Genomic DNA, 26,217 nt, shown 5'->3' on the forward strand with positions numbered 1-26,217 from the left:
TAGATGCTGAAATAGGCTTACTGGTTCTCGGGGAGCAAGTAGGAAAGAAATTTCAATTTAAGGAGAAGAAAAGTCTTCCATCTTCCAAGGCTTTTCTGGCATCTTTTAAAATATTTATTTATTTACTTGGATTAAAGGTGTGCACCACCACCTCTTGGCATTTTCTGGCATCTTACCTCCGTGTCATTAACTCCAACCACAACGAAGAGAGCTGCATACTGCCGATAGATCAGTTTAAAATCCTTATATTCAATGAAGGAGCACTAGATGAAAGACAGTGAGAGGTTAATGTCTGGGTGACAGAGGCATCTTCCAATAGCATGCCTAATTCATACGTTAAGGCTTAAGAAATGCCAACACACCCCTAGAAATTTCATCATTAAAATGTTAAACAGCAGCCGGGCGTGGTGGCTCAGGCCTTTAATCCCAGCACTCGGGAGGCAGAGGCAGGTGGATCCCTGTGAGTTCGAGGCCAGCCTGGTCTACAAAGCAAGTCCAGGACAGCCAGGGATACACACAGAGAAACCTTGTCTCGAAAACAAAAAACAAAACAAAACAAAAACCCAAAATGTTAAACAGCCTTTGCAGGCTTCTGACAGCAATCAATGGTTTACTAGAAGCTTCTCTAGGAGGAGGAGCAGTCTTGGAAAAGTCCGAGGGATCACGTGAGTCCCGCTTGTGCCTCTCTTTCATTCCTTTCTTGGCTCCCTGTGTTGCTCAGCAAGCAAAGCTAATGAGTCAGGCGGTGGTGGCGCACGCCTTTAATCCCAGCACTCGGGAGGCAGAGGTAGGTGGATCGCTGTGAATTCGAGGCCAGCCTGGTCTATAAAGTGAGTCCAGGATGGCCAGGGCTACACAGAGAAACCTTGTCTCAAAAAACAAACAAACAAACAAACAACCCCCCCCCAAAAGTCACAGAGGAGCCAGCACAAGTAACCTAGCATCCGTCCACCATCTCCTGTGCGTAACTTTTTTCCTAGATTCATGAAAAGAATCGATGTAGGTTATTTTACAAATTATGTAATGGTGGCCTTTGTGCAGCAGATGCTAGACAAGATTTTCCTTTGTAAATATTGCTTCTTATGAATTAATAACTAGTCTGTCTCCTTCAGCGGCTGCACACAGAGCTACCGGAAGTAGATGGAAAGCTGCAGGCACAGCGGAAGTCTTCAGTGTCAAGCACAGCTTGGCCAAATGGGAGGGAGCATGAACTTAGTGACTTTGCTCTTGGGCACACAGTGTGCCTGAGAACGAAGCTGCGTGTTTGGTTATGGAGACCCTCCAGGAGGAGGGGTCTTGGCAGTCTGTATACCACGGAGGATTTCCAGGGCTTGGTTTGGTTTGCTTTGGTTTGCTTTGCTTTTTTGAGACAGGGTTTCTCTGTGTAGCCCTGGCTGTCCTGGCTCTCTCTTTGTGGACCAGGCTGCCTTGAATTCACAGAACTCACAGAGATCTGCCTGCCTCTGCCTCCCCAGTGCTGGGATTAAAGGTCTGCACCACTATGCCGAGCTTCAGGGCTTAATATAAAAGGATAGACCCAAGCATGGTAGCTCATGACTTTAAGGCTAGACCGAGGTGTCTCAAATTTATGGATAACCTAGGATCCAGAATATGGATCAACCTTAAATTTAAAAACCAAAGCCGGGCGTGGTGGCACACACCTTTAATCCCCCAGCACCTGGGAAGCAGAGGCAGGTGGATCTCTGTAAGTTCGAGGCCAGCCTGGTCTACAAAGTTAGTCTAGGACAGCCAAGACTACACAAAGAAACCCTGTCTCAAAAAACCAAACAATAAATAAATAAATTAAATAAAATAAAAAACCAAACCAAAATAAATAAATAAATAAATAAATAAATAAATAAAATTAGGGTAGAGAGCCAAGTCAGGTGGTACAGGGCTGTGACGTCAGCACTGGGGAGGCTGGGACATGAACACTGAAAGTTTAAAGTCAGCTTGGGTTACAAAGCAAGACTCTGTCTCAAAAACAATAAAAAAATAACCAGGATAGGCACAGCCAGGACAGGGTCATACCGTAGCTTCTGGCTCACTGTAGGGCCACTGAGATTGTTGTCAGTTGGACCTTTCAAGGCAACATGTCAATTTGAAAGAACTGAATCTTTTCTTTTCCTCCTTTCTTTTTCTTTCTTTCTTTCTTTCTTTCTTTCTTTCTTTCTTTCTTTTTTTCTTTCTTTCTGAGACAGGGTTTCTCTGTGTAGCCGTTGCTTTGTAGACCAGGCTGGCCTTGAACTAGATTTTCTGCTTTTAAAGTAAAGTGGTAGGGTTAAAGGCGTGAGGCACCATGCCTAACTCACAAGGATTTCTGACACAACAAAACAAAAACCAAGCACATCTTTGGACAGAATGAAACTAAGATGGTTTTTATGACACTCTGGTGCCTGATGCCAAAAGGTCAGTTGTTGCTTTTTAAAATAAAAATAATTTTAGAGTACTCCAAAAAGATCTACCAATATCTTTTTTCCAAAGGGTAAACTTCAGCCAACGCTACACAGAAAAACTCCATCTCGAAAAACCAAAAAAGAAAAAAAAAAGAAAAGCCCAAAACAGCAACAACAACACCACAAAGGGTAAACTTCTGGTGGAAATGCCGTTTAAATTATGGCAGGCTTGTGGACTTCTGGAAGACGCCAACACGCCAACAGGCCTCTCTCCCTCTCCCTCTCTCTCTCTCAGTGTTTCCCACATGTGGTGACAAACATAGTTTTTAATAGTTCCTGTTTCCATCTGATGCCATCGAGCAGCGTGTGCCCACAGCAGGCCGCAGGAGTAATTCAAAGAGGAACCAGGAGAGATTGCAATTGGAAAGCTGATTTTAAAGCAAGGAAACACACTTGTAATGTTCAACCTCTGCGTGTTGATGCAATTTAGAATTTTATGACAGCTGATGCTGGCACAGGCAACCTCCAGGGTGGTAAGATGGAGAACTGAGAAAAAAAATAGGTGATTCTAACTTTGTAACACTTGTCCAATGCTCTCTAAGAGATTTGACAGTTAGACTCAGATTAAATAATTCTCTAAGTTCTTTGCAAAAACAGACTCCATTTTAAAAATGTGCAGCAGTGTAGCCGAGTGGCAGAGTAAGTGCTGGTGAAGAGCCCTAAAGCCAGCACTCACACCCCAGGGCCACAAAGGCCATCTTACTATGCTATCAAAGTATCGGCCTCCAGGTTCTGGCAGGAGGAATAGATTTGTTATTTTCTTTGTTCTGTTAACTTCCATTTCTCTTACCTACATAATCTAAAAAAGCAAGTTCAAAATAAGTTTGTTTAAAACTTACTAGTTCTGGCATTACATTGGTTGTATATTTTACAAAAGATGGTAAGCAGAAAAGAATTATTATCCACATGGAAATTGTATTATTATCCTCTGCTGTCATATGGGTTTTCACTGCCATGCTAGTCAGTCATCTGACCTTCCTGGTTTGGCTTACAGAAAGCCACCAGCCACAGACACGGCTGAGAGTTCTAAGGGCTAAATTCATATGAACAAAAAAAGAACGTTGTCTTCGAGCAGGAGTAAATTTAGCAGCTATTTTTATGATATACTAAGACAACCATCCTAAATAAAAACCCAAGACTTTCCGGGCTTGCTTCTTGCTATTCTCTTACGGGGCTGGGAAGAGCCGCGCCACCTTTCACCTGCCCTTCCCCTACTTGCCCTTGAAGAAATACAGTTCAGAGAAAATAATGGCCCCCGAGACAGCAAGGAGAAAGCGGTGAAGGCGGAGTTGCCTCCACAGAGAACAAATGGCAGCAGCTACTCACTTGTTCGCTGGACCGGGACAGACAGCTCCTGATGACCTCTGTTTCCAGAAGTGTGCGTTTACTCAGCTCTACGCGCTCATAGTACTTAGACAGCCGGGTCTGCCCCTGCTTGTTCACCATGAGGAAAAACTTGATCATCTTCCACCCTTGGGCCAGTTTCTTTCCAATTATAACTTTAAAGTCACAGCCAGCAGCTAGAACCTGGAGAATAAACAACAGAAAGGCAAGATGACATTTCTCAAAGACTCACCCCAAGCCTGTTCTATAGATGAGCCAGAGCAAATAAACTATTTGACACAGCAGTGCTCAATCCTAAGAACTAACTGAGGTTTAAGCAAATAAGAGCCATACACAATTTCCACCAGTTATCACTTAACAACTTTGAGCATGCACAGTCCTTGTACTCATACTCTGTCAATTTATTAAGTTTCAGTGCCCACTGTTCAGTTCATTTAGTTTGGTACCCACCAAGGATGCACCAAACACCAGAATAATAAGGAAATGAAGATGTGATCATTTTTGCTTTTCTGGTTTTTACATCATCAAACAAATGCTAGACCGAGAAGCAAATACCAAGAGTATGACGTAACAAATTGTGACTGTGACAGGTGCACTTCCACAGAGGGACCACTACAGAGAAAGGCACAGTAGCAGAGTCTTGAGGAATGACCTAGGACAGGCTCTGTGGCTGGGAAAGCAGGGTGATGAAGGCTCTGGGCAGTGCACATGGTGGCAGGCTGGGGCACAGCAAGAACAGCTGTGGAGGGGGCTGCAGGGAGGGCTCAGCACTGAAAGACTTGTTCCCCAGAGGCTCAGAGCTCAGCTCTCCTCACTCATATTAGGCGGTTAGTACCATCTATATCTCCAGCTCCAGGAGTCTGACACCCTCTTTTGGTCTCTACAGGTATCTATATGCATGTGCACACACCCCACACAGATACACACTGATACACACAATAAGAAAATAACGAATTAAATCATTTTTAAAAAGAATGGCCCTAGGACACCCAGGTGCTCACATAGAATATAAAGAACTTTAGCAGCCTCGCTAAGGAGCTCAGTGTGGTGTGCTCGAGGCCAAGGCAGGAAAACTGCCACATGTCTGAGACCAGTCTGGGCTAAAGAGTGAGAGACTTGGGTTTAGAGGTGGCTCAGAGGTTAAGAGCACTGGCTGCTCTTCCAAAGGTCCTGAGTTCATTCCCAGCAACGACATGGTGGCTCACAACCATCTATAATGAGATCTGGTGCCCTCTTCTGTCGTCAGGCAGTTGAACTTGCAGGCAGAACACTATACATAATAAATAAATCTTAAAAAAAAAAGAAAGAAAGAAAGAAAGGAAAGAATAATGTGTGTTTCTACAATAGACATCACTTTCAAACATGGATGCTTCCTTCTACAAACTAACTTTACCTTAATTGTTTTGGATTAAAGGCACGTATTACCACACCTGGACCTAAGCTTTTCTTTACCTGAAACTTGCTCTATACCAGGCTGGCCTTGGACTCAGATCTGCTTGACTCTGTCTCCTGGATTAAAGGCATGCTTGTATTCCAGCTGGATCACACAGACCTAGAATGACTTTGGATGTAATCTCTTGCCAGAGCAGCCACACTCTGAATTAAAATACTCTATAGACCTGGTTTGGCTCCCAAGACATACATGGCAGCTCACAACAACCTGTAACTTCAGTTCCAGGGGATATGATGCCTTCTTCTGGCCTCTGTGGGCATCAGGGACATATGTGGCACATTTATGTAAAGGCAAGTAACACACACACACACACACACACACACACACACACACACACACACACACTCTTTAATTAAAAAAAAAAAGAGATCTATAATGAGCTAGGCCCTTCTGAGATTACATGGAAGAATTCTACCTTTGGCAAATGAGTAGTTCTGAGACTAAGCAGAACTCCAGCCAAGTTATAGAGGCCAAGACACAGAAACACCCTCATACACACACACATACGAGAGAGAGAGAGAGAGAGAGAGAGAGAGAGAGAGAGAGAGAGAGAGAGAGAGAGAGAGAGCGCACACTGAGGCACACCATTACAGAGCCTGCTTAGCTGCAGGTTGGGTGAAGTTGCTAAACAAAGCAAGACAGCAACCAGTAATTGCTATTTACTAGGGATTTTATCCACTTGAGATTAAGAAAATGTGTACCCTGAAAGCTTCAACTTTGGGATGACACAGATGGCAAGATATGTGGCTTTGCCACTTGCCTGTAGTATTCCTCCAGGTTGCCTGAACCCCAGCTGGACAGCTGCTTCCGGCTTATGGAAGTGAGAGGTGGTGACACGCAAAGGCAAAGGGTCTGGTCTACAACTGCTTACTCTATGATTGGCTACTATTACCATTTCCTTGTTGGAGCTACAAATAACATTAGGGGATGGTGTTTGCTTTACATTTTAGCTCCTCTCTTCCCCACAGTGCTGGGATCTGAACCCAGGGACCTGCACGTGGTACGCAAGCACTCTGCCTCCCAGCTGCCTCCCAGCCCACACACTGCGCTTCACACGGTTTTCCCCCAGGCCACCTCCTACTTCCTAAGCTCTAACAGAGAGGTGGCTTCCTCAAAGCGACTTCCAACAGTATGCTATAAGAGGTTAGGCTTGCCGGGCCTGGTGGTGCACGCCTTTAATCCTAGTACTCTGCAGAGGCAGGCGAATCGATGTGAGTTCAAGGCCAGGCTGGTTTATAAAGTGAGTCCAGGAAAGCCAAGACTACACAGAGAAACCCTGTCTTGAAAAATCAAACAAAAAGGCTAGCCTCAGTACAGCAAAGCCTGGGGCTGCAATGCTCCCTCAGTGAACAGGCGGAGCAGGGTGTCTTGTAGACCAGCTCACCCACGGATATGACAGCTGGGCCGTGCGGGAGGCCTCTAGTCAGTCACTCCCTCTTCCAGGGAGATAAACTCCCTGCTGTGGGTGGAACTGCCACACATTCTGTGGTGTTTAGTCATATGTTACTTTTATTCTCTTTACAAAATACTTCCAGTAGCCAGGGTGTGACAGGGCATGCCTATAATGCCAACACTTGGGCGGTGGGGCAGGTCAAATGTAGAGAGTTCAAGGCTTGTCTGGGATACTGGAGGCCTTGGGTCAAAACAGTAACAATAGCAAAAAAATTATCCTTTCAGCAAAGTTATTTTTTATTCATGTAATAATGTACCTTTTTTAATTTTAATTTTTATTTTTATGAGCAATTAAAATTTTTGTGTCCAAATGTGATGTTATAAGTCTATAGTCCCAGCACTTTGGAAGTTGAGGTAGGAGAATCAGGAGTTCAAGGTCAGCCTGGGCTAAATGAGACCCTACCTCAAGAAAGAACAGCAATTAGCATCAAAATAAATAGAATCAATTGTGATTTGTTTGTTTGTTTTGAGATAGGGCTTCTGTATGTAGCTCTGGTTGTCCTGGACTCACTTTGTAGACTAGGCTGGCCCTGAACCCACAGAGATCTGCCAGGCTCTGCCTGGGACTAAAGGTGTGTAGCACCATACCCAGATAACTGTGATTTATTTATTTATTTTGTTTTTCGAGACAGGGTTTCTCTGTGTAGCCTTGGCCGTCTTGGACTTGCTTTGTAGACCAGGCTGGCCTCAAACTCACAGAGATCCTCCTGCCTCTGCCTCCCTAGTGCTGGGATTAAAGGCATGTGGCCATGCCCATCAGGATTTATTTTTAAAGTAATATTAATAGTCGATTAAGATAGAGAAAGTACTTCCTTGAGTGGGAACAGGCCAGTAAGCAGGGAAAAGGCAGAGCTCAGAGGTCGCTGTGCTGTTTTCATACATGTATATGGACACACTTTGGTTCTGTTCGCTGCTGTCCCTCCTCCCCACTCTGGCTAGTCCTCTTCCTTCCTCCAAACAGCCTTTCCTTCTGCTTTAGGGCATACATAGTCTACTGCCCTCCACTGTTCCCTCCTTCTCACTCCCTTTAGACCTCTTCTTCCCTTCTCAGTCTTCTTTCTACCTTTGTATCACATATGTACATGGACACACACACACACACACACACACACACACACACACACACATCCAGATTTTGCACATGAGGAAAAAATTGTAACATCTGACTAAGTCTGGTCATTGCTCAGCAAAAGGCAGTGGAAGCTCAGTGGCTCTCTGAAAGCTTTGAAGGCGGCACCAGGTGACCCAGCAGTGGTCCAGACGCAAACCTGGCCAGCAGCAGAGGTGATGGGGCCGGGGCTTGTGCTCTGAGCAAGTCTGGTGAGTTAGAAAGTTCAGCGATGAGCCGGACATTGTGGTGCATGCCTTTAATCCCATCACTGGGCAGGCAGAGGCAGGAGGATCTCTGTGAGTTAAAGGGCAGCCTGGTCTACAAAGTAAGTCCAGGACAGCCAGGGCTATTACACAGAGAAACCCTGTCTCGAAAAACAAACAAACAAACAAACAAACAAAGAGAAGGTTCAGCTATGAAGCATCGACTCTCAGAGGGTCGCGGTGGAGGAATAGAGAGAGTTTATTTCATGAATCAGGGACATTATACACCTCAGGCTGTGGGAAGGGCTGGGGGGAGGGGTGAAGGTGTTTGATTTGCTTTGGCTAGGAGTGCCAGGGATACTTTATTTACGTGCAGTAGCACAGTCCTATCCTAAGAAGGGAAACACAATACTTAATTATCCCATGGGGGGGGGGTTGGGGGAGGGAACTCTAGGTACAGTTAGAGGTATGGAGAAAGGTCACTAACTGAAAGCTAAGGTACCAAGACATGTCATTAGCGTGGGGAGGGTAGTTCCATGAACCCCCAGGTGCACACTGAATGGGTTTATTGTTAGGAAAGGGTTGGGCCTGGAATCTCCCTGAGGGCTGTGTGACTCTCCTTAGAGGACCTGGGGTTTCCCCAGATCAGGTGGAGAGGAAGGAACCCAGCAGAGGAAGGGAGTCTGCCCGCAGACTTCGACCTTAACAGCAGGGTCCAACAATGGCATATGTATGTGTATGCACACATGTGTGTGTAAATTATAAACATATATTTGTATTTCAAAGGCCAGGTAAAATTTTAAAAAAAGTATTTCAAAGAGATATCCATGGTGAAAATTTTGCCATTAAATGTCCTGGTTGCGTTAAGTGGTAAAGTGAGATGGAAAAAGATCCATCCCACTGAGATGTTACATCGAGAGATCAAATTGCTTTCCACCTTATAATAGCAGTATTTGCCCTGCTGACTTGAAGAGTAAGGATGGCAGACTAGGACATTTGAAATGACACTCGTGGGAATGCAGGGTTCCTGAAGGGCAGTTTACAGCACCTGGAGGTTTGGAGGGACCTTGCTTTTCCTTGCATGCTCACACACAATCACAGGACTGTGTAAAAGTGCATGGTGGAGCACAGTGGAGCACTCAGCTGTTACTGCTTTAAAATGTACACTGCCAGGACAGACAATGTGGAGACTTAAGAGATAAGAAGGCGCTGAGAAGTGAGCCGGCATGCCACAGGCACCTGTCTCCGGTTAGTCATCAGGGGGGAAGGGGGTCAAACACTTAGTAAACTGAGGTAGAACAAACAATAAAGAATACATGCTCAGACAACAACGGGTGTGGTCAGGGAACAGGGATGAACTTCCTGTGTTTATGAACTCTGTGCTCAGCAGTACACAAGGCTGTGGAGGATGTTCTGCTATGGAAATGAAGGTAGGAGAGTCCACAAACAAAAGCTTATGTAAAACAAGGAAGAATGGAGAACGGAAACTCCACTGGGGTGAACACCACACAAAGGGGGTAAGGGTGTCCTACCAGGGAAGATCTCAAGAGGGAGGGGAACTGGAAAAGAATGTGTGTAGGTGGTGGCAGCGGCGCACACCTTAAATCCCAGTGCTCGGGAGGCATACACAGGTGGATCACTGTGAGTTCGAGGCCAGCCTGGTTTACAAAGGGAGTCCAGGGCAGCTAAGGCTACACAGAGAAACCCTGTCTCGAAAAACCAAAAAAAAAAAAAAAAAGTTTTATTTATTTATCAGACCACATTACAGATGGTCGTGAGCCACCATGTGGTTGCTGGGAATTGAACTCAGGACCTCTGAGAGAGCAGTTGGTGCTCTTAAGCACTGAGCCACCTCTCCAGCCCCTGCTTCTGCTGCTTCTTCTTTTCTTTTTGACACACTGTTTCTCTATGTATAGCTTTGTCTGTCCTGGAATTTGCTCTGTAGAATAGGCTGGTCTCAAACTCACGGATCCATCTGCCTCTGTCTCCCTAGTGCTGGGATTAAGAGAAATGCCACCACTTCCAGCTCATTTATTACTACTTTGAATTTTATAATAAAATGTAGCAATGTTATATAGTTCCCACTGAAATGTAAACAGGTAATTAAAATTGTCCGACTAAGAGCCTGCCAATTGTCCCCAGAGCACATAAACTGATTATCCTTCCATTTATAATCATCTGTATCTTTGAATAGTAAAAATATCAAAATTACTTTAATAGTGGTTAAATAAAAATATTTCAATAATAGGGATATCACATAATATAGCTAATTAACTATTATTACTACTACTATTATTATAATTATTGGTTTTTCAAGACAGGGCTTCTCTGTGTAGTGGCCCTGGCTGTCTGGGACTCACTTTGTAGACCAGTTTGGCCTTGACCTCCTTAGTGCTTATTATCTTTTTTATTATGTGTGTGCTATATATGATCTGTGATATGTGCACCTGTGGAGGCCAGGAGAGGGCATCAGATTCCATGAAGATGGAGTTACAGCGGCTTGTGAGTGGCTCAGGTTTGTGCTGGGATCTAAACAAACACTAGTCCATATGAAAAAGCAGCAAGCATCTATGGTACTAGGTTACTCTTCAGCCCCCACAAGCTAAACCAAGGAAAGCATGCAGAATACAGCAAGAAAGCATTTATAAGCAAGAAAAGCCATATGGGGCATAGAGAGATGGCTCAGAGGTTAAGAGCACTGGCTGTTCTTCCAAAGGTCCTGAGTTCAATTCCCAGCAACCATACATTAGCTCACAACCATCTATAATGAGATCTGATGCCCTCTTCTGGCCTGCGGGCATCCATGTGGGTGGGTAGAATGCTGTATAAATAATAAAGAAAAAAGAAAAGCCAGATGAAAAGTATGAGTGAAGAAATCTAGAATATGGCAGGAGGGAAAGGGGGAGGGAGAGAGAGAGAGAGAGAGAGAGAGAGAGAGAGAGAGAGAGAGAGAGAGAGAGAAGAAGAAGAAGAAGAAGGAGGAGGAGGAGGAGGAGGAGGAGGAGGAGGAGGAGGAGGAGAGAATGTATGTGAGGTGGGAGGTTCAGGTTTGGTGTATGGATATAGCCAGGATACATTAAGTGAGAAGGGGCTGGCAAACGTGAAGATTCTTGGAAAATGTGGAGACTCTTATGTATCAGTGAAATAGTATGAGATTTAAAATATTTCTCACGCAGAAAGAAAAATACAGGCCGGGCTGTGGTGGCACATGCCTTCAATCCCAACCAAAACCAAACCAAACCAAACCAAAACAAAAAACCCAAAACTAAAAAAACAGTAGATGCTATAAAATAGCAAAATCTTGATAACGATTAAGAAGAGCTCATTAGGGTAGGGCAGGTTGTGGTCAATGATAGAGCTCATTAGGGTAGGGCAGGGTGTGGTCAATGATAGAGCTCATTAGGGTAGGCAGGGTGTGGTCAGCGATAGAGCTCATTGGGGTAGGGCAGGGTGTGGTCAATGATAGAGCTCATTGGGGTAGGGCAGGGTGTGGTCAATGATAGAGCTCATTGGGGTAGGGCAGGGTGTGGTCAATGATAGAGCTCATTAGGGTAGGCAGGGTGTGGTCAATGATAGAGCTCATTGGGGTAGGGCAGGGTGTGGTCAATGATAGAGCTCATTGGGGTAGGGCAGGGTGTGGTCAATGATAGAGCTCATTGGGGTAGGGCAGGGTGTGGTCAGTGATAGAGCTCATTGGGGTAGGGCAGGGTGTGGTCAGTGATAGAGCTCATTGGGGTAGGGCAGGGTGTGGTCAGTGATAGAGCTCATTGGGGTAGGGCAGGGTGTGGTCAGTGATAGAGCTCATGCTTCTATGTAGGTCGTTCCAATTCCCAGTACCAACTCCCATTCCCCAAACCATCCAAAACCAGCCCATGCTAGACACAAGTTAGAATACCCAATTATGGTCTGAGGGTCTAGTTCAATGGAAGACAGTTTGTCTACCACTCTCAGAAACAGGGATTCAATCTTCAATATTGCAAAACCCAAATATTCTGATTGCCACCCTCAACTAAAAGAAACAAAGTTCAATAGAGTTATTTTAAATGGCTCTAAAGATTTTTCCAGTCCTAGCTACTGGGGAGGCTGAAGCAAGAGAATCATAAATTCAAGCCCTGCTCTGGCCACAGAGCCAGAGTAAAGCCATCTGGGGCAGCTTCGCCAGACACTGTGTCAGAATGAAAAGTAGGACCAGCAAGATGTCCCAGCAGTGAAGACTGTTGGGCCTGATGACCCGTATTTGACCCCTACCCCAGTGTCCATATGGCAGAAGAACTGACTCTAGGAAGTTGTCCTCTGACCTCCACGTGTGCCTTGGTATGTTAGTGTGCATTCCAGTGCATGCGTGGGCGTGGGCGTGTGTGTGTGTGTGTGTGTGTGTGTGTGTGTGTGTGTGTGTGTACTTTTCCCACACACAAAAATACATAGATGTAAAAAAGAAGGGCTGGGAGCCAGGTGTGCGAATCCCAGTACTTGGGAGGCAGAGGCAGGCAATCTCTGTGAGTTCAGGGCCAGCCTCGTCTACAAAAGGAGTCCACAGAAAAACCCTGTCTCAAAAAACAGACAAACAAACAAATAAAAAATAAAAACAAGAAAAACCAACCAACCAACCAACCAACCAACCAAAAAGAGTTCCATCTTTTTTCTATGGGATAACTGTCAGGTACTTTAGGTTGGGTTGTTAATAGAAAGACACAATTAAAATTTGTTATGCTGTGAAATTTGGGCAACTTAGAATATTTTCAAGGTGATGAGGGTCTGGCTCAGTGGTGTGTATTGTACATGTGAGGTCCTGGGTTTGATAAATAGTATCAGAAAGGAGAGAAGAAGAAAGAACAAGACCAAACCAAACCAGGAACAGTCTCCAAAGGAGCACAGTGTCACACACAGGTTGCTCAGCACAGGTGTCCTTTGCCTGGTGTCATCTTTTTTAACCCATCTTGATGCTTCACTGGGAGACAAGCCACATTTTGAAGCTTGTCAAATTATCACAGTCTGGTCAGTTTCTCATTTGTTCCTATTTTCCAATTGTTCTGCTCTCATGTTTATTTTATTATTATTATTATTATTATTATTTTGGTTTTTGGAGACAGGGTCTCTCTGTGTAGCCTTGGCTGTCCTGGACTCACTCTGTAGACCAGGCTGGCCTCGAACTCCTAGCGATCCGCCTGCCTCTGCCTCCCGAGTGCTGGGATTAAAGGCGTGTGCCACCACGCCCGGCTCTGCTCTCATGTTTAGAGACCAAGTGGTACAGAAGGGATTAGGCTCCAAGGAATCTTTTTTTCCCCTCTTTTCAATTCTGATATCTCTGTAAGTTAGCTATTATAGAATATTACCACAGCCTACTTTTTTTCTGACTCCTATTACCCAGGAAACAATTGAATGAATTTGGATTAGAATTTTATATAGTATCCTGTGTTTCTTAAAGGCTCGGTGTCCATTTTCTACAATCTGTAAAGGTCTTTTCTTCTCTTACATACAATATTCTATTTACCTGATTCAATAACCCTGTATATAAATGTTATGTATACGCTATATATATTACAAATATGTAAGGTATTTGAGCATTATCTATATCTAACTTATTTAAAAGCCTAGAATTCCCTAATATACTTTGGCTGGCATAAATCCATAAATATATACTTGTAATTTTAATAGCCAGAAACAACATCTGTAATGGTAAGCCAATATCTGATCCCATTTAGAGCTGCCTCTTTCTTTTCTGTTACTCTGTGTTACGTGTGGTATGCTCCTTTGGTTTGAACTCATGTCAATTCTTTTTTGTTGTTGTTGTTTTGTTTTGTTTTGTTTTTCGAGACAGGGTTTCTCTGTGTAGCCTTGGCTGTCCTAGACTCACTTTGTAGACCAGGCTGGCCTCGAACTCACAGAGAGCCTCCTGCCTCTGCCTCCCAATGTCAATTCTTTTTTATCTTCAAGACTGGGTTTCTGGTTCCTCTCTGTAGCCTTGGCTGCCTTGGAGCTGGCCTCAAACTCAGAGATCTGCCTGGCTCTGTCTTCCGGATGCTGGGATTACAGGCGTGCCCACTGTGCCCCCCAGCTTCATGTGGGTTCTTATTAAAATTTTTGTAGGCTGTAGTGTTTATTTGCTCTCTTACTTTATAAAGGTATACACCTTACTATTTTCCAAAGTAACTGATATTACCTGACTAATTTCAAACATGTTAATGCTTCAGGAACTAGAGAGAATTCTGAGCCTATTCTTAGGACAGCAGGCAAACAGTGAAGGGAGACTTTATTTCCTTGTTTCCAAATGCGCGCGCACGCGCGCGCGCACACACACACGCACACACGAATATAAACGGGTGGGGACCACTTCCTATTATACAATGGCACTTGCTAGAGTCACTACGAACTGTGCTGTGACTTGTTCTCTCAGCTGTGAAACTAAGAATGCTTGTCATGTCCTTTATAATGAGGAAAAACAGTATTTATGAACCAGTGGACAGGTGACAGGTGCGTGGTCAGCAAGACTTACAAAGTCTTAGGTACTCACAAGACATGCCTTAGTTTTCAAAGGCAGAGTCAAGGATCTCATATATCCCATGGAATAACTGATAAGAAGGTATTTGAGTATCATCTCTTTCCACCGTATTTAAAAGCCTGGAATTCCCTGGTGTACTTTGGCTTGCATAATACATGTAGATGTAATATGACAAGTCCAGATGGGCAATACCAGAATAAACATATGGGTCCATATATTACTAGGAGGAAAGAAAACAAAAAGTTCCCTTAAAACTAATCTGATTAAAAATGTAGGCATTGTTGGGCTGGAGAAATGGCTCAGATGTTAAGAGCACTGCATGCTCTTCCAAAGGTCCTGAGTTCAATTCCCAGCCACCACATGGTGGCTCACAACCATCTATAATGAGATCTGGTGCCCTCTTCAGGTGTGCAGGTGTACGTGCAGGCAGAACACTGTATACATAATAATAAATAAATCTTTAACAATGTAAGCATTCTTTTTTCTTTAAATAAACACTGTGCACTTCAGGCTAGACTGGAACTCATCATGTAGCTCAAGGCTCAGACTTGCAGCAATTCTTCTGCCTCAGCTTCCCCATCACAGGAAGTACAAGAGTCGCCATACTTGGCTTACATAGGCTCTTCTGAAGATCATTATGAACTGAGAAAGCTGGTGTATATTTGCAATCCTGGCACTAGGGTGGCAGAAACAGGAGAATCACATGCTCAGGCCAGCCTGGGCTATAGCGTGACATGTTATTTTACCCTCAATTTACCTACCCCCAAATCATTCTGAAACTTGGAGAATCTGGGCAGGGAGCAGAGATGAATCAAATTAGTGAGAGGACAGAACAAATAGGAAGCTTCAAGGTGGGACTGAAGAGAGGAAATGACTCGGCCACAGATGAAGAAGGAATTCCAGTTAGGTAAGTTGAATTGTGATACTGTAACTCGGGAGAACTGATTCTCTAAGAGTTCCAGAAACTCAGGACAGTGTTCTCAAGAGTAGTGGGCAGAAAGCATTAATATTAACAGTGTCAACATCATCTCAGTGAGGAACACATTTTGCTATTTGTATTTTTGCCTGTTTTGTTTTTGTGAGACAGGGTTTCTCTGTGTGTAGCTCTGGCTGTTCTGGCACTGTTCTCACTTTTGTAGACGTGGCTGGCTTTGAACCCACTGAGATATGCCTGCTTCTACCTCCCATGCTGGAATAAAAGGCTGTGCCACCATTCCAGGCTGCTATTTGTATTTCTAATATTCAAGGCAGTTCGAGTCATTTACCTAGGCTGGGTTTAAAGTAAGACTGTAATCTCAGTACTTGAAAAACTTAGTAGAATTTTGAGTTGCAGACTTAGGGCTATACAAGAAGACACTAGAAACAAAACAAAAACAACAAAAAAGAGAGGCTGTAGTTGAGGTGATGCTTCAGTGGGCAATGTCCTTGTAGGCAGGAGGACTTGAATTTGGATCCCCAGGACACACACAAAGCTGGAAATATTCATATTAGTTATGTCTAAATTTGTTATTCACTTACTGAGGATCTACCCTGTGCGGGCAGTGTGTCTAGGTAGACGTACGAACACCAGGAACTAGAAACGTGGGCCCTGCTCTCCAGCAGCCTACACACAACCTTGCAGATAGATAACGCCAAAGCCATGAACTGTGCTACTGACCTTAGAAAACCACAGTTAAAGTAAATGTATGCATAATTAACTGGAATTTGTAAATATGGAAACACAGGTTTTAAAAGATCTTTTTGGGAGATATCTCTGCAACGATATGAAGGACGTCAGGGTGGTGAGTATTAAGTAATTTGCTTACAACAGGGCTGGAAACCAACTGTAAGGGTGGGGTGGGGAGGATGTATTACTTCAAGTGTGGGTCCATGTACCCAAGGCTGGCCAAAAAACTCACTACAATGATCTTAAAATTCCTGAGCCTTCTTCCTCCATCTTTGAAATGCTGGGATTAAGGGCCAGTTTGACTATGAAGCCCACTTGGGCTTTGCTCTAAATTTGGAGAGGACTAAAATATTTAAGCAGAGGGTGACAGTTAAATCTGCCTTAGAAGACGGGGAAGAGCAGAAATGGAAGAAGACAGGAACGAAGTGTCTGAGAAAAGACTGGATGTCGCCAGGTGTGGTGGCGCACACCTTTTAATCCTAGCTCTTGGGAGGCAGAGGCAGGTAGATCTCTGTGAGTTCCAGGCCAGCCTGGTCTACAAGGAAGAGTTCACGACAGCCAAGGCTCAGACAGACAGACAGACAGACAGACAGAGACACACACACACACACACACACACACACACACACACACACGGCTGGACATCTGGGTTCAGTGTAGGGCACTAGAATGAGTTGCTAGCTTTAGGTTTGGGTATGGTGCCATCCAGTAACCACAGTTTTCTCTTTGCAGGGTGGGAGGGCAGCCTTACTTTGAGCTGAAATGAGAAACATAAATGTACATCTTGCTCTATTGATATAATCATCTTGCAAGTGAGATTCAAGCCCTTCCCCCCCCCCCATCCCCCAGACAGGATTTCTCTGTGTACCCTTGGCTGTTCTGGAGCTTGTTTTGTAGACTAGGCTGGCCTCGAACTCACAGCCTGCCTCTGCCTCTGTGAATTTCTGAGCTTTTTTTTTTGGTTTTTGGTTTTTGGTTTTTCCGAGACAGGGTCTCTCTGTGTAGCCTTGGCTGTCCTGGACTCACTTTGTAGACCAGGCTGGCCTCGAATTCACAGTGATCCACCTGCCTCTGCCTCCCGAGTGCTGGGACTAAAGGCGTGCCCGGCTAATTTCTGAGCTTTTTATGACCCTCAAAGAAAAGGAGTGAATCAACTGTATGCTGATTGCATACAGTTAAGAAATTGTACTCTTAGACAATAACGCTATTTCATATTACTATAGACCGCTTTATACATAAACATGGCAATAAGAATAAGTGTAACAGATCCAAACGTTAATAATAATGACACAGCAGACATGACAAAATAAAATGTATTTCCTTATGTCTCTGATATTACTTCCTTGAGTGGTCAGGTATATGCTCCATAGTGGACATTTTTATAGTTTTTTTTTTATAGTGATAAAAGTTTTAAACAAAACCAATTTTACATGCAATTCTCTGTAAATACCGTATATATCTCTTTTCATTATGCTGTTAAATATTACTTTTCTCCTATTATGCCACCAAATGGTTATTAGCTGAGACAGGGTTTCTCTGCGTAGCCTTCGCTGTCCTGGAACTCGATCTATAGACCAGACTGGTCTCAAATTCAAGATATCAGGTCATCTTCCTGATCTTGAGTGCTAGGATTAAAGACACGGACCACCTCACCCAGCAGCCGGGCTATTAGCTCTATTAACTTTGAATCCAAGCACAGAAAAACGCGTATTACAGTATTTAAAAATTGACCTTTTATGCGTATATGATTTCACTATAAAACCATTTAACGATGAAGGAAGATATCGTTGCTGTTGACTTAAGTTGTATTCACAACACTTCATTTTCTGTTTTAATAAAAATTTCCGCTAATGACAATATCCGAGTTCATTCACTTTTAAACATCAGTCTTTTAAAGTTACTGTTCTCCATCCACCCACCGTTCTCAAGATATCACTACGTCTTCTTCCAGTTAGAAAAAAAAAGAAAGAAAGAAAGAAAGAGAGAGAAACAATTGCTCCAACTTTCCCAAACACAACCTATCTTCGAATAATAAAGGTCGGAGACAAGTGACAACAGGCGCCCAGGAGCACCGAAATGGTACCAAAGAACCAGATCGAGGCGAAGAAGCCCAGGGACTAGCGAGAAAGTCCTGGAGAATCTGGGCCACTTGCCAAAAGTGAACGTCTCCGGAATCCTGGAGACTGAGTGCTGCTACGAAACCAGAGGTCAAGTGAGCGGCAGGCAGAGGAGGAGTCGGCTCGACCCTTTGGGACTTGAGCAAACCACGCAAAGAATTCCAGAGAAACGTCAGGAATTCCAGAGGAGAACGGAGCCGCGCTCGAACCCAGCTCCAGAGGCGAGGCCCTCGGGTTGAGGCCCACGTCGCTCCTGAGCGAGCATGTCTTGCGTGAAGTAAACACCCGGGAAGCCCGAGACCCTCGCGCCCCTCAAAGTCAGGGCAGCATCCCGACCCCACCGGTGCTGCAAAGCTAGGACCCTGCGCCCGCGTGGGGGCGGAACCCAGGCTTTCCCCGCCCCCCAAAGAGCGGCCCATCCCTACTGCGCCTGCGTAGGGTGAGGCCGGACTCTATTTGGTTATCCGGCTGAGCGCGGCCGGCGCGGCGTTCGCTACCCGGCGTGCTGCGCGCGAGCGGCGGCCCTACGTCTCCCCTCCCCCGTCCCTCCCCCTCCCTCCCTCCCTCCCTCCCGCCGCGGCCCCCCTTTTCCCAAAGTGAGTGAGACGGGCAGATGGAGGAGGGACTGTAATGGCGGCGGCCGGCAGCTCCCTGCTCTGATCCGCGGCAGGCACCCGGCGGCGACCCACCCCCCGTCCCCGGCCCTCTCCCGGCCGGTCCCCGCCCTGCCGCCGGCGCGGGGCCAGCGTCCCGGCCCTCCCCAGCAGCTGTCGGCGCCTGGCTCTGCGCCCCGGCCGGGGCCCCCCCACACACAATGGACGAGCTGGCCGGAGGCGGCGGCGGCGGTCAGGGGATGGCGGCCCCTCCCCGGCCGCAGCAGGGACCCGGGGGCAACCTGAGCCTTCCGCCGGGAGCGAACGGAGCGCCGGGCGGAGGGGGTCCTACGGCCGCCGAGGCGGCGGGGCCCCCGGCAGGCCCCGAGCTGTCCCGGCCGCAGCAGTACACTATCCCGGGGATACTGCACTACATCCAGCACGAGTGGGCTCGGTTCGAGATGGAGCGGGCGCACTGGGAGGTGGAGCGGGCCGAACTGCAGGTACCTCGCCCGGGTCGGCTGCCGGCTGGGGCCGGGGGGCATGGGCCCGGGGGTGGGGTGGGGGGGGTGGGGCCGGCGCCCCGAGGGGCGGAGGGGGACCTACCTGAGCGGCTCCGGCGGGCGAGCGGTGACGGCGCTCCCGGCGCCCCCTCCCCCGCTCCCGCAGCGGCCGGCTCCCTTCTCACAGGCGGCGCGCTGCGGGCATCCTTGGGGCAGCCATTTTGGCTTTTAGCATGGCGTCTGCGGGGCTTCTACCGGGCCTCCGGGCTTGGGCCCCGCGCCTCCGTGCGAGAGTCTGGCGTGGGCCGGCTGGGCACCGAGTTCGCGCTTGTCGGTCCTCTTGAGGGCGAGAACGCGCGGAGGAGGCCTGGGATGAGTGTCCAGCCTCCTGGCCCCGGCACCCGCTTCCGATGTGGCGTCCTGCCCCCTCCCCCGCGCCTCGGTACGCTGTTGCCCCTTGACAGCCACGCCGCTCCGGGCTACGGCCGCGCACAATGGCTTGCGGCCGGCCGGCGAAGTTTGCCTTCCCACCCCTCAACTCTTTTAAGTACCCGTGATGTGGTTGTGCACTCTTGGGTTCCTTTTGGCGCTTAATGATTCATCAACACTTTGAACCGAAATTTTCTCCTTTGGCTAGGCTTCACTAGACTTCCCTTCTACATTCTTGTTTTTTACTGACACAAAGCAAAACTGGACTCTCTGTATGTAGTGTCTTTACGAAATGTCTGCAGAAAGAATTGGTCTTAATTTGAAGAAAACGTACTTTTTGTTTGGTACAAGCTAAAACGGAGCTAAGTGTCCACCATCTAAGAGTGTGAACCTCTTAGATCCTAACTTTAGGACGATGGTAGTTTCGGGTTCATGCCTTGAATTTTTAAAATTGCTGCATCTGTTTGAAAGGATTGTTTAAGCTGTAGGATAGTTGCATTTACTTTTAACTTGCATTCTAGGGTAGAATTTAAGCTTAGAAGGAAAAAGCGTGCGTCTAAACGTTTCATCTGTTTTTCGGACGTACAGATTTCGGGTGAAAGCAATATTGTTCATTATTATAAACACATAGCACACCTTTGGTGAATTTAAGAAGAAGTAATGTTGAAACGAGAGATTGACTAATGTAGAAATGGTGTCTTCAAATAAATATGAATCTTCAGTTTGGTTTTGAACCAGTAAACTTTTTATTACATTGATTAGTTTTTGTCCTGATTGTTTACAAACAATATAAAGAATTTAATTCAAAAGTTAAAATTACCCAGGTGTAGTGGCACAAGTCTGTAATTCCAGCATCGAGGAGAGAGGTATATCCGTGAGTTTAGGTCAGCCGTGTTTACTGCGAGGCCTAGGACAACCAGGGCTACACAGAGTCTATCTCAACCAAACAAAAAAGTGAAAGAAAATATAAAAGTAATGTTTCACTGCCAAAAGGATTTCAAAACAACTGCTGGAACCACTAAAATTATTTTTTTTATTGTGATTTTTCATTGTTGTTGTTTACTTTTGTTGTTGAGACTGTAGACCAGGCTAGTCTGGAATTCAGAGATCCACCTGCCTCTGCCTCCTGAGTGTTGGGATCAAAGGTGTGTACCACCACGGTCTAGTGGTGTGGGTTTTTGAGACGACTCTGTTGTGTTGGGCAAGTTAGGTCTATGTAGAACTGTCTGGTTTCCATTTCATAGAGACCCCACTTGCCTCTGAAAGTGCCGGGATTAAAGGCTTGCACCACCTCACCTGGCAAGCTATTACGCTTTTATTTTACTCCACAAAGTGGATGAAGTTAAACTTTAAAAACATGCAACAAAAAGCCCTACATATTTTAGCTTTATAATTGTGCTTAAACCAGGCGTGGTGGTGCACCGCCTTTAATCCCAGCACTTGGGAGGCAGAGGCAGGCGGATCACTGTGAGTTAAAGGCCAGCCTGGTCTACAAAGCGAGTCCAGGACAGCCAAGGTTACACAGAGAAACCCTGTCTTGAAAAAACCTAAAAACAAACAAACAACAACAACAACAACAACAACAAAATTGTGCGCAAAAATACTATTGTGTTTAAGAGATTGCAGTTAAGTAAAAATTGCCAGTGGTTTCTTTCACAACTGTAGTGTCTAATATTCTTGGATTTAGAGTTTTGTAAGCATTCAACTTTCTAGTTCACTTTGATGCCATGCCGACTTAATTTTCCATGTGTGTAGACTGATGGGAACTATTCATTTAAAAAATTGCATGGGTTTTCACAGGTGTGGTGGGGCACACCTTTAATCCCAGCACTCCGGAGGCAGAGGCAGGTGGTGAGTTCGAGGCCAGCCTGGTCTACAAAGCAAGTCCAGGACAGCGAAGGCTAACACAGAGAGACCTTGTCTCGAAAAACAAAAAACAAAACAAAAATTGCGCTGGAGCTGGTGGTGGCACATGCCTTTAGTCTCAGCACTTGGGAGGTAGAGACAGGTGGATCTCCGTGAGTTCGAGGCCAGTCTGGACTACAGAGCTGTTACACAGAGAAACCCTGTCTTGGAAAACAAAACAAAACAAACAACAATTGTTCTCTTTTTTCCTAGACTTTTTTTTTTTAATTTAATTTTTTGTTTGTTTGTTTTTTTGTTTTTCGAGACAGGGTTTCTCTGTGTAGCCTTGGTTGCTCTGGACTCTTTTTGTAGACCAGGCTGGCCTCGAACTCACAGTGATCGGCCTACCTCTGCCTCTGTGTGCTAGGAGTAAAGGCGTGCGCCACCATGCCCAGCTTTATACTGATACTTTCGGAATAAAATGTTTGTGACTGAATTCTTTATATGCTTTTGTGTATTATATATGTTTTTCGAGACAGGGTTCCTCTGTGTAGCCTTGGCTGTCCAGGGTAGACCAGGCTGGCTTTGCCTGCCTGCCTGCCTCTGCCTCCCAGAGTGCTGGGATCACAAGTGTGCACAACGACCCGGCTGCTATTAGTCTTTGATTAATACTGCTTTTGAAGTACTTACTTAACATTTGATGTGTTTAATGTATGTGTTGTATTTAAGCTGTAACTTTAACATTATTTGTTACTTTTTAAAAAACAAGACAACTTCTATCTTTTTAAAGTGTAGTTCTGAATGTACTAAGTGTAGTTCTGTATGCTTTTTGTTTGTTCGTTTGCTTGCTTGCTTTTGAGAACAGCTGGACCTTAACTCCTGGGTTTAGGTGATTTCTTGCCACTGCCTCCCAGGTAGCTAGGACTAACATGTGAACACACATTCTTTTGGCTGTGCTGGAGATTGAACCCTGTGTATATGTGTCTGTGGTTTATGACCTCCTGGGCACATGCATGGAGGTCAGAAAACAACCGGTGGGGGTCGGCTTTCACTTCCACTGACGGAGTGAGTCCTGGGGAGCCAGCGCCGGTTGTCAGGCTTCTTTAGCCTCCTCAGCCAACTCCCTAGTTGTGCATTTTTTTTTTTTTCTTTGAGACAGGGTTTACCTATGTAGCTTTGGCTGTGCTAGACTCCCTTTGTAGACCAGGCTAGCCTCAAACTTGCAGCAGTCTACCTGCCTCTGCCTACCGAATGCTGGGATTAAAGATGTGCGCCACACCCAGCTTATTCTCTTGCATTTGCCTGTTATCTTTGGTCTGGAGTCAATCAAGCCCTTTATGAACATCGAAGAACACAGGGATGTCAGTGTCCCCCCATCCCCCACAACCTTCACATTTCCAAAACATGTGGCTTTATACACTGTTCATGTTGGAATACCCCTTAGATCCTAGAACTGGGGAAGCAAAAGCAGGTGGATCTCTTGAGTTCCAGGCTGTCTATATTCTGAGACTGTCTCAAATAAACAGACTCTTTTTTCTTTGGCTTCCGCTCTCATTTCTTATTTTCCCTTTATCTGCTTCATCACTTTTGTTCATTTTTGAGACAGGGTCTATGTATCCCTGGTTGGTATGGTGCTCAACTGTTCAGCCAATCTTCTTGCCTTACCTTCGTCAGTAAAAGGAGTAGTGTAGGGCCACATCTTTGTAATACTTTCTTTTGTTTCTAGTTGTAATCGCAGGTTCTAGTTGTCTTGTGCTTTCACTGTATTGTTTTACTAAAAAACCAACAATTTTTATTACATTTGGATTATTTTGTGTGTGCCTGTGTGTATGTGGGCGTGTACATGGCATAGCATGTATTTGGAGGTTAGAGGACCATGCAGATCCAGGGATCTAACTTAGGTCAGCAGGGAGTAGTAGCAGATAGATGCCTTTACCCTCTGAGCCATCTCCAGGGCCATAATATAATTTTTAAGCTATTGCTTACCATGCTAGGAGTACCCAGATTTACTATTCGTTATTCCAGGGCACAGGTTTGTGAAGTTCTCAGGTTGGTGGAATTGGTTTGTTTTTAAATTTCTTACTCTGAAATATTGAGGCTTACCCAGAGTTTAAGCAGTGTGCTCAAATACACATGGGGAGACAGCAGAAAGCAGAGCTGGGATTTAAACCTGGGATTATTCTTTCAGCTTTCAGACTTATTTGTAAATTTCCTGTTTGACTTTTCTACATCAAATTCAACTATTCATGTGTTCTGTGGATTTTGTGTCCTGATTCTCCCTGTAGACCACACTGAGTGTTCTGTCAATGTTAGTATTAGTATTTAGTCAGTGAGTCCTTTCCAGAGTATAGGTTTTTGAATTTCATATATGTATTTATATATGAGTCTATTTTTATGCACACCAGAGAAGGAATCAGATTCCGTTACAGATGATTGTGAACCACTATGTGGTTCCTGGGAATTGAACTCAGGACCTCTAGAAGAGTAACCAGTGCTCTTAACCACTGAGCTATCTATCCAGCCCAAATTTCATTAATTTTTTCCCCCAGTTATTTATTCAGTAAATGTGTGCTGCTATGGGCTGGGTATATAATTATGTATGAAATGAAGACTTTACCCTTAGGGAGCTTGTTTGGGAGAGAATAAATGCTTCAAGTGGCAAATTAAAGAACACTGAGAAAGTAAGTGAGATTGAAACTTGTATACGTTTTTAGTTAATATTTACTATGCATTGAGTACTCTCTGTGTGCTGGAATTAATGTTTCAGTTCTTTGCTTTAAAATGCAGTCTTGTGATCTCCCACAAACTGGATATTCAATATAGCCTTACTCTTTTTATTTTTATATTTTTGAGATAGGGTCTCATGTATCCTAGATTGGCCTCAAACTCTTTAGGTAGCTAAAGATGACCTTTTACTTAGCCTCCTTCCATCTCCCCGGTGCTGCGGTTACAGGTGCAAACCCGTTTTATGGTACTATGAGTCCAACCCAAGGCTCCAAGCTTTAGGCAAGAATTCTATCTGAGCTATATCCCTAGCCTGTCGTTTAATTCTTGCAAAGCTTCCTCCCCCTGCCCCAAAACCTTCAGTCTACCTTTAGATCTTTTTTTTTTTTCTTAAGACTTTATTATTTATACAGTGCTCTGCCCTCATGTGTGCCTACATGCCGGAAGAGGGCATCAGATCCCATTATAGATGGCTGTGAGCCACCACGTGGTTGCTGGGAATTGAACTCAGGACATTGGGAAGAACAGACAGTGCTCTTAACCTCTAAGCCATCTTTCCAGCCCTACCTTTAGATCTTTTGTTGTTGTTTGATTGTTATGTTTTGTTTTTTGACTAACTTTCTAGACAAGGCTGGCCTCGAACTTACTCATATTCTGCTTCCTGAGTGCTGGGATTAAAGGCATGCACTCCTGGCTACCTTTAGATCTTAAGTTTAAGAAATATTGAATTGTATTAAGATTGCACCGGGAGAAGCAGCATTTCTGAAGCAGGAAACAGGCTATTGAAAATAGGAAAATTAAGCCGGGTGTGGTGGCGCACACCTTTAATCCCAGTACTCAGGAGGCAGAGGCAGGCGGATCGCTGTGGGTTTGAGGCCAGCCTAGACTACAAAGTGAGTCCAGGATAGCTAAGGCTACACAGAGAAGCCCTGTCTCGAAAAACAAAAACAAAACAAAAAAGGAAAATTAGATGAAGATGATTGAAAGGGCCAGGTAAAACTGGCTCATCCTAAAATAAATTCTATTTTACTGATATTTAATTTGAGTGGCTTATAGTCCTTTTGCATATACAGTGGTATGGATCTCTTTTTAGCTTAAAAAGGAAAAAGGAAGAGGGTAAGGAAAATTTGCCTGGATAGCCTATGAAGTCTCACTACTAACCTATGGAAATAATCCTGACTTACTCTGTGTGTAAGAATATTACCACTGCAGTCTTTGTTCATAGAGCTCCTCTTGCCTGAATTCTTTAGTGTAATCTCCTAAATTTTCTTCTATCTGCTACCTGTCCTGTAAGTTTATCCTCTATATTGCAAATACAGTTGTGTTTTTGTAACCTTGCTTTCATATATTATTGTGGAATGTTTTAAATACATGCTTAAAAAATAGATAGTTTTGTGATCTCCCACAAACTGTCACGCAGCTTAAAGAGTAACCCCTTATGATCAGTCTCTTTCCCCTGAGACAAGGTCTCTTGTGTCCCAGCCTGGCTTGTCTAACTGTGTAGAGCACGATGGTCTCGAACTCCTGATAATATTGGGATTATAGAAGTATAACACTATACCTGGTTATTACATGGTTCTGGGGATGGAACCCAGGGCTTGGTGCACGCTGGGTAGGCACTCTGCCAATGGAGCTAGATAGCCTTTTACCTGATGAGTCTTGCTTTCACTTCTATCCATTTGCCCTCCTCTCATTATTTTGAGGCAGGTCTTGGAACCATGTAACTTCAGCCGTGACATTTTAGTATAAAGCCTGTGTGTTGATTCATACCTGTAATCCTAACACTCTGGAGGCTGAGACAGAAGGATTACTGTTAATTTGA

The 26,217-nt window shown here is 45.0% G+C and overlaps 2 protein-coding genes across 5 annotated transcripts in view; one reads left to right on the top strand and one right to left on the bottom strand.

Annotated features, from left to right (window-relative positions):
- Positions 1-19,826, bottom strand: part of AP4S1 (adaptor related protein complex 4 subunit sigma 1) — a 34,096-nt gene extending 14,270 nt beyond the window's left edge. Inside the window, exons 1-3 of the mRNA XM_084791833.1 lie at positions 19,501-19,826; positions 3,783-3,983; positions 177-263 (exon numbers count right to left, since the gene is read on the bottom strand). Coding sequence (XP_084647959.1) covers positions 177-263; positions 3,783-3,920 — 225 coding nt within the window. The 5' untranslated portion in view covers positions 3,921-3,983; positions 19,501-19,826. The remainder of the gene's footprint in view (positions 1-176; positions 264-3,782; positions 3,984-19,500) is intronic.
- The window catches only part of STRN3 (striatin 3), an 80,048-nt gene continuing 72,704 nt past the window's right edge, over positions 18,874-26,217 (top strand). For 2 of the 4 annotated variants that reach the window (XM_084791810.1, XM_084791809.1), the window contains exon 1: positions 18,875-19,397. In XM_084791810.1, coding sequence (XP_084647936.1) covers positions 19,116-19,397 — 282 coding nt within the window. In that variant the 5' untranslated portion in view covers positions 18,875-19,115. Of the gene's footprint in view, positions 19,398-26,217 lie in introns of all 4 variants that reach the window. The other 2 variants (XM_084791808.1, XM_084791811.1) reach the window with 2 other exon arrangements.

The sequence above is a fragment of the Acomys minous genome, assembly GCF_964271855.1.
Source record: "Acomys minous genome assembly, chromosome: 8".
In the NCBI taxonomy this organism is placed as follows: Eukaryota; Metazoa; Chordata; class Mammalia; order Rodentia; family Muridae; genus Acomys; species Acomys minous.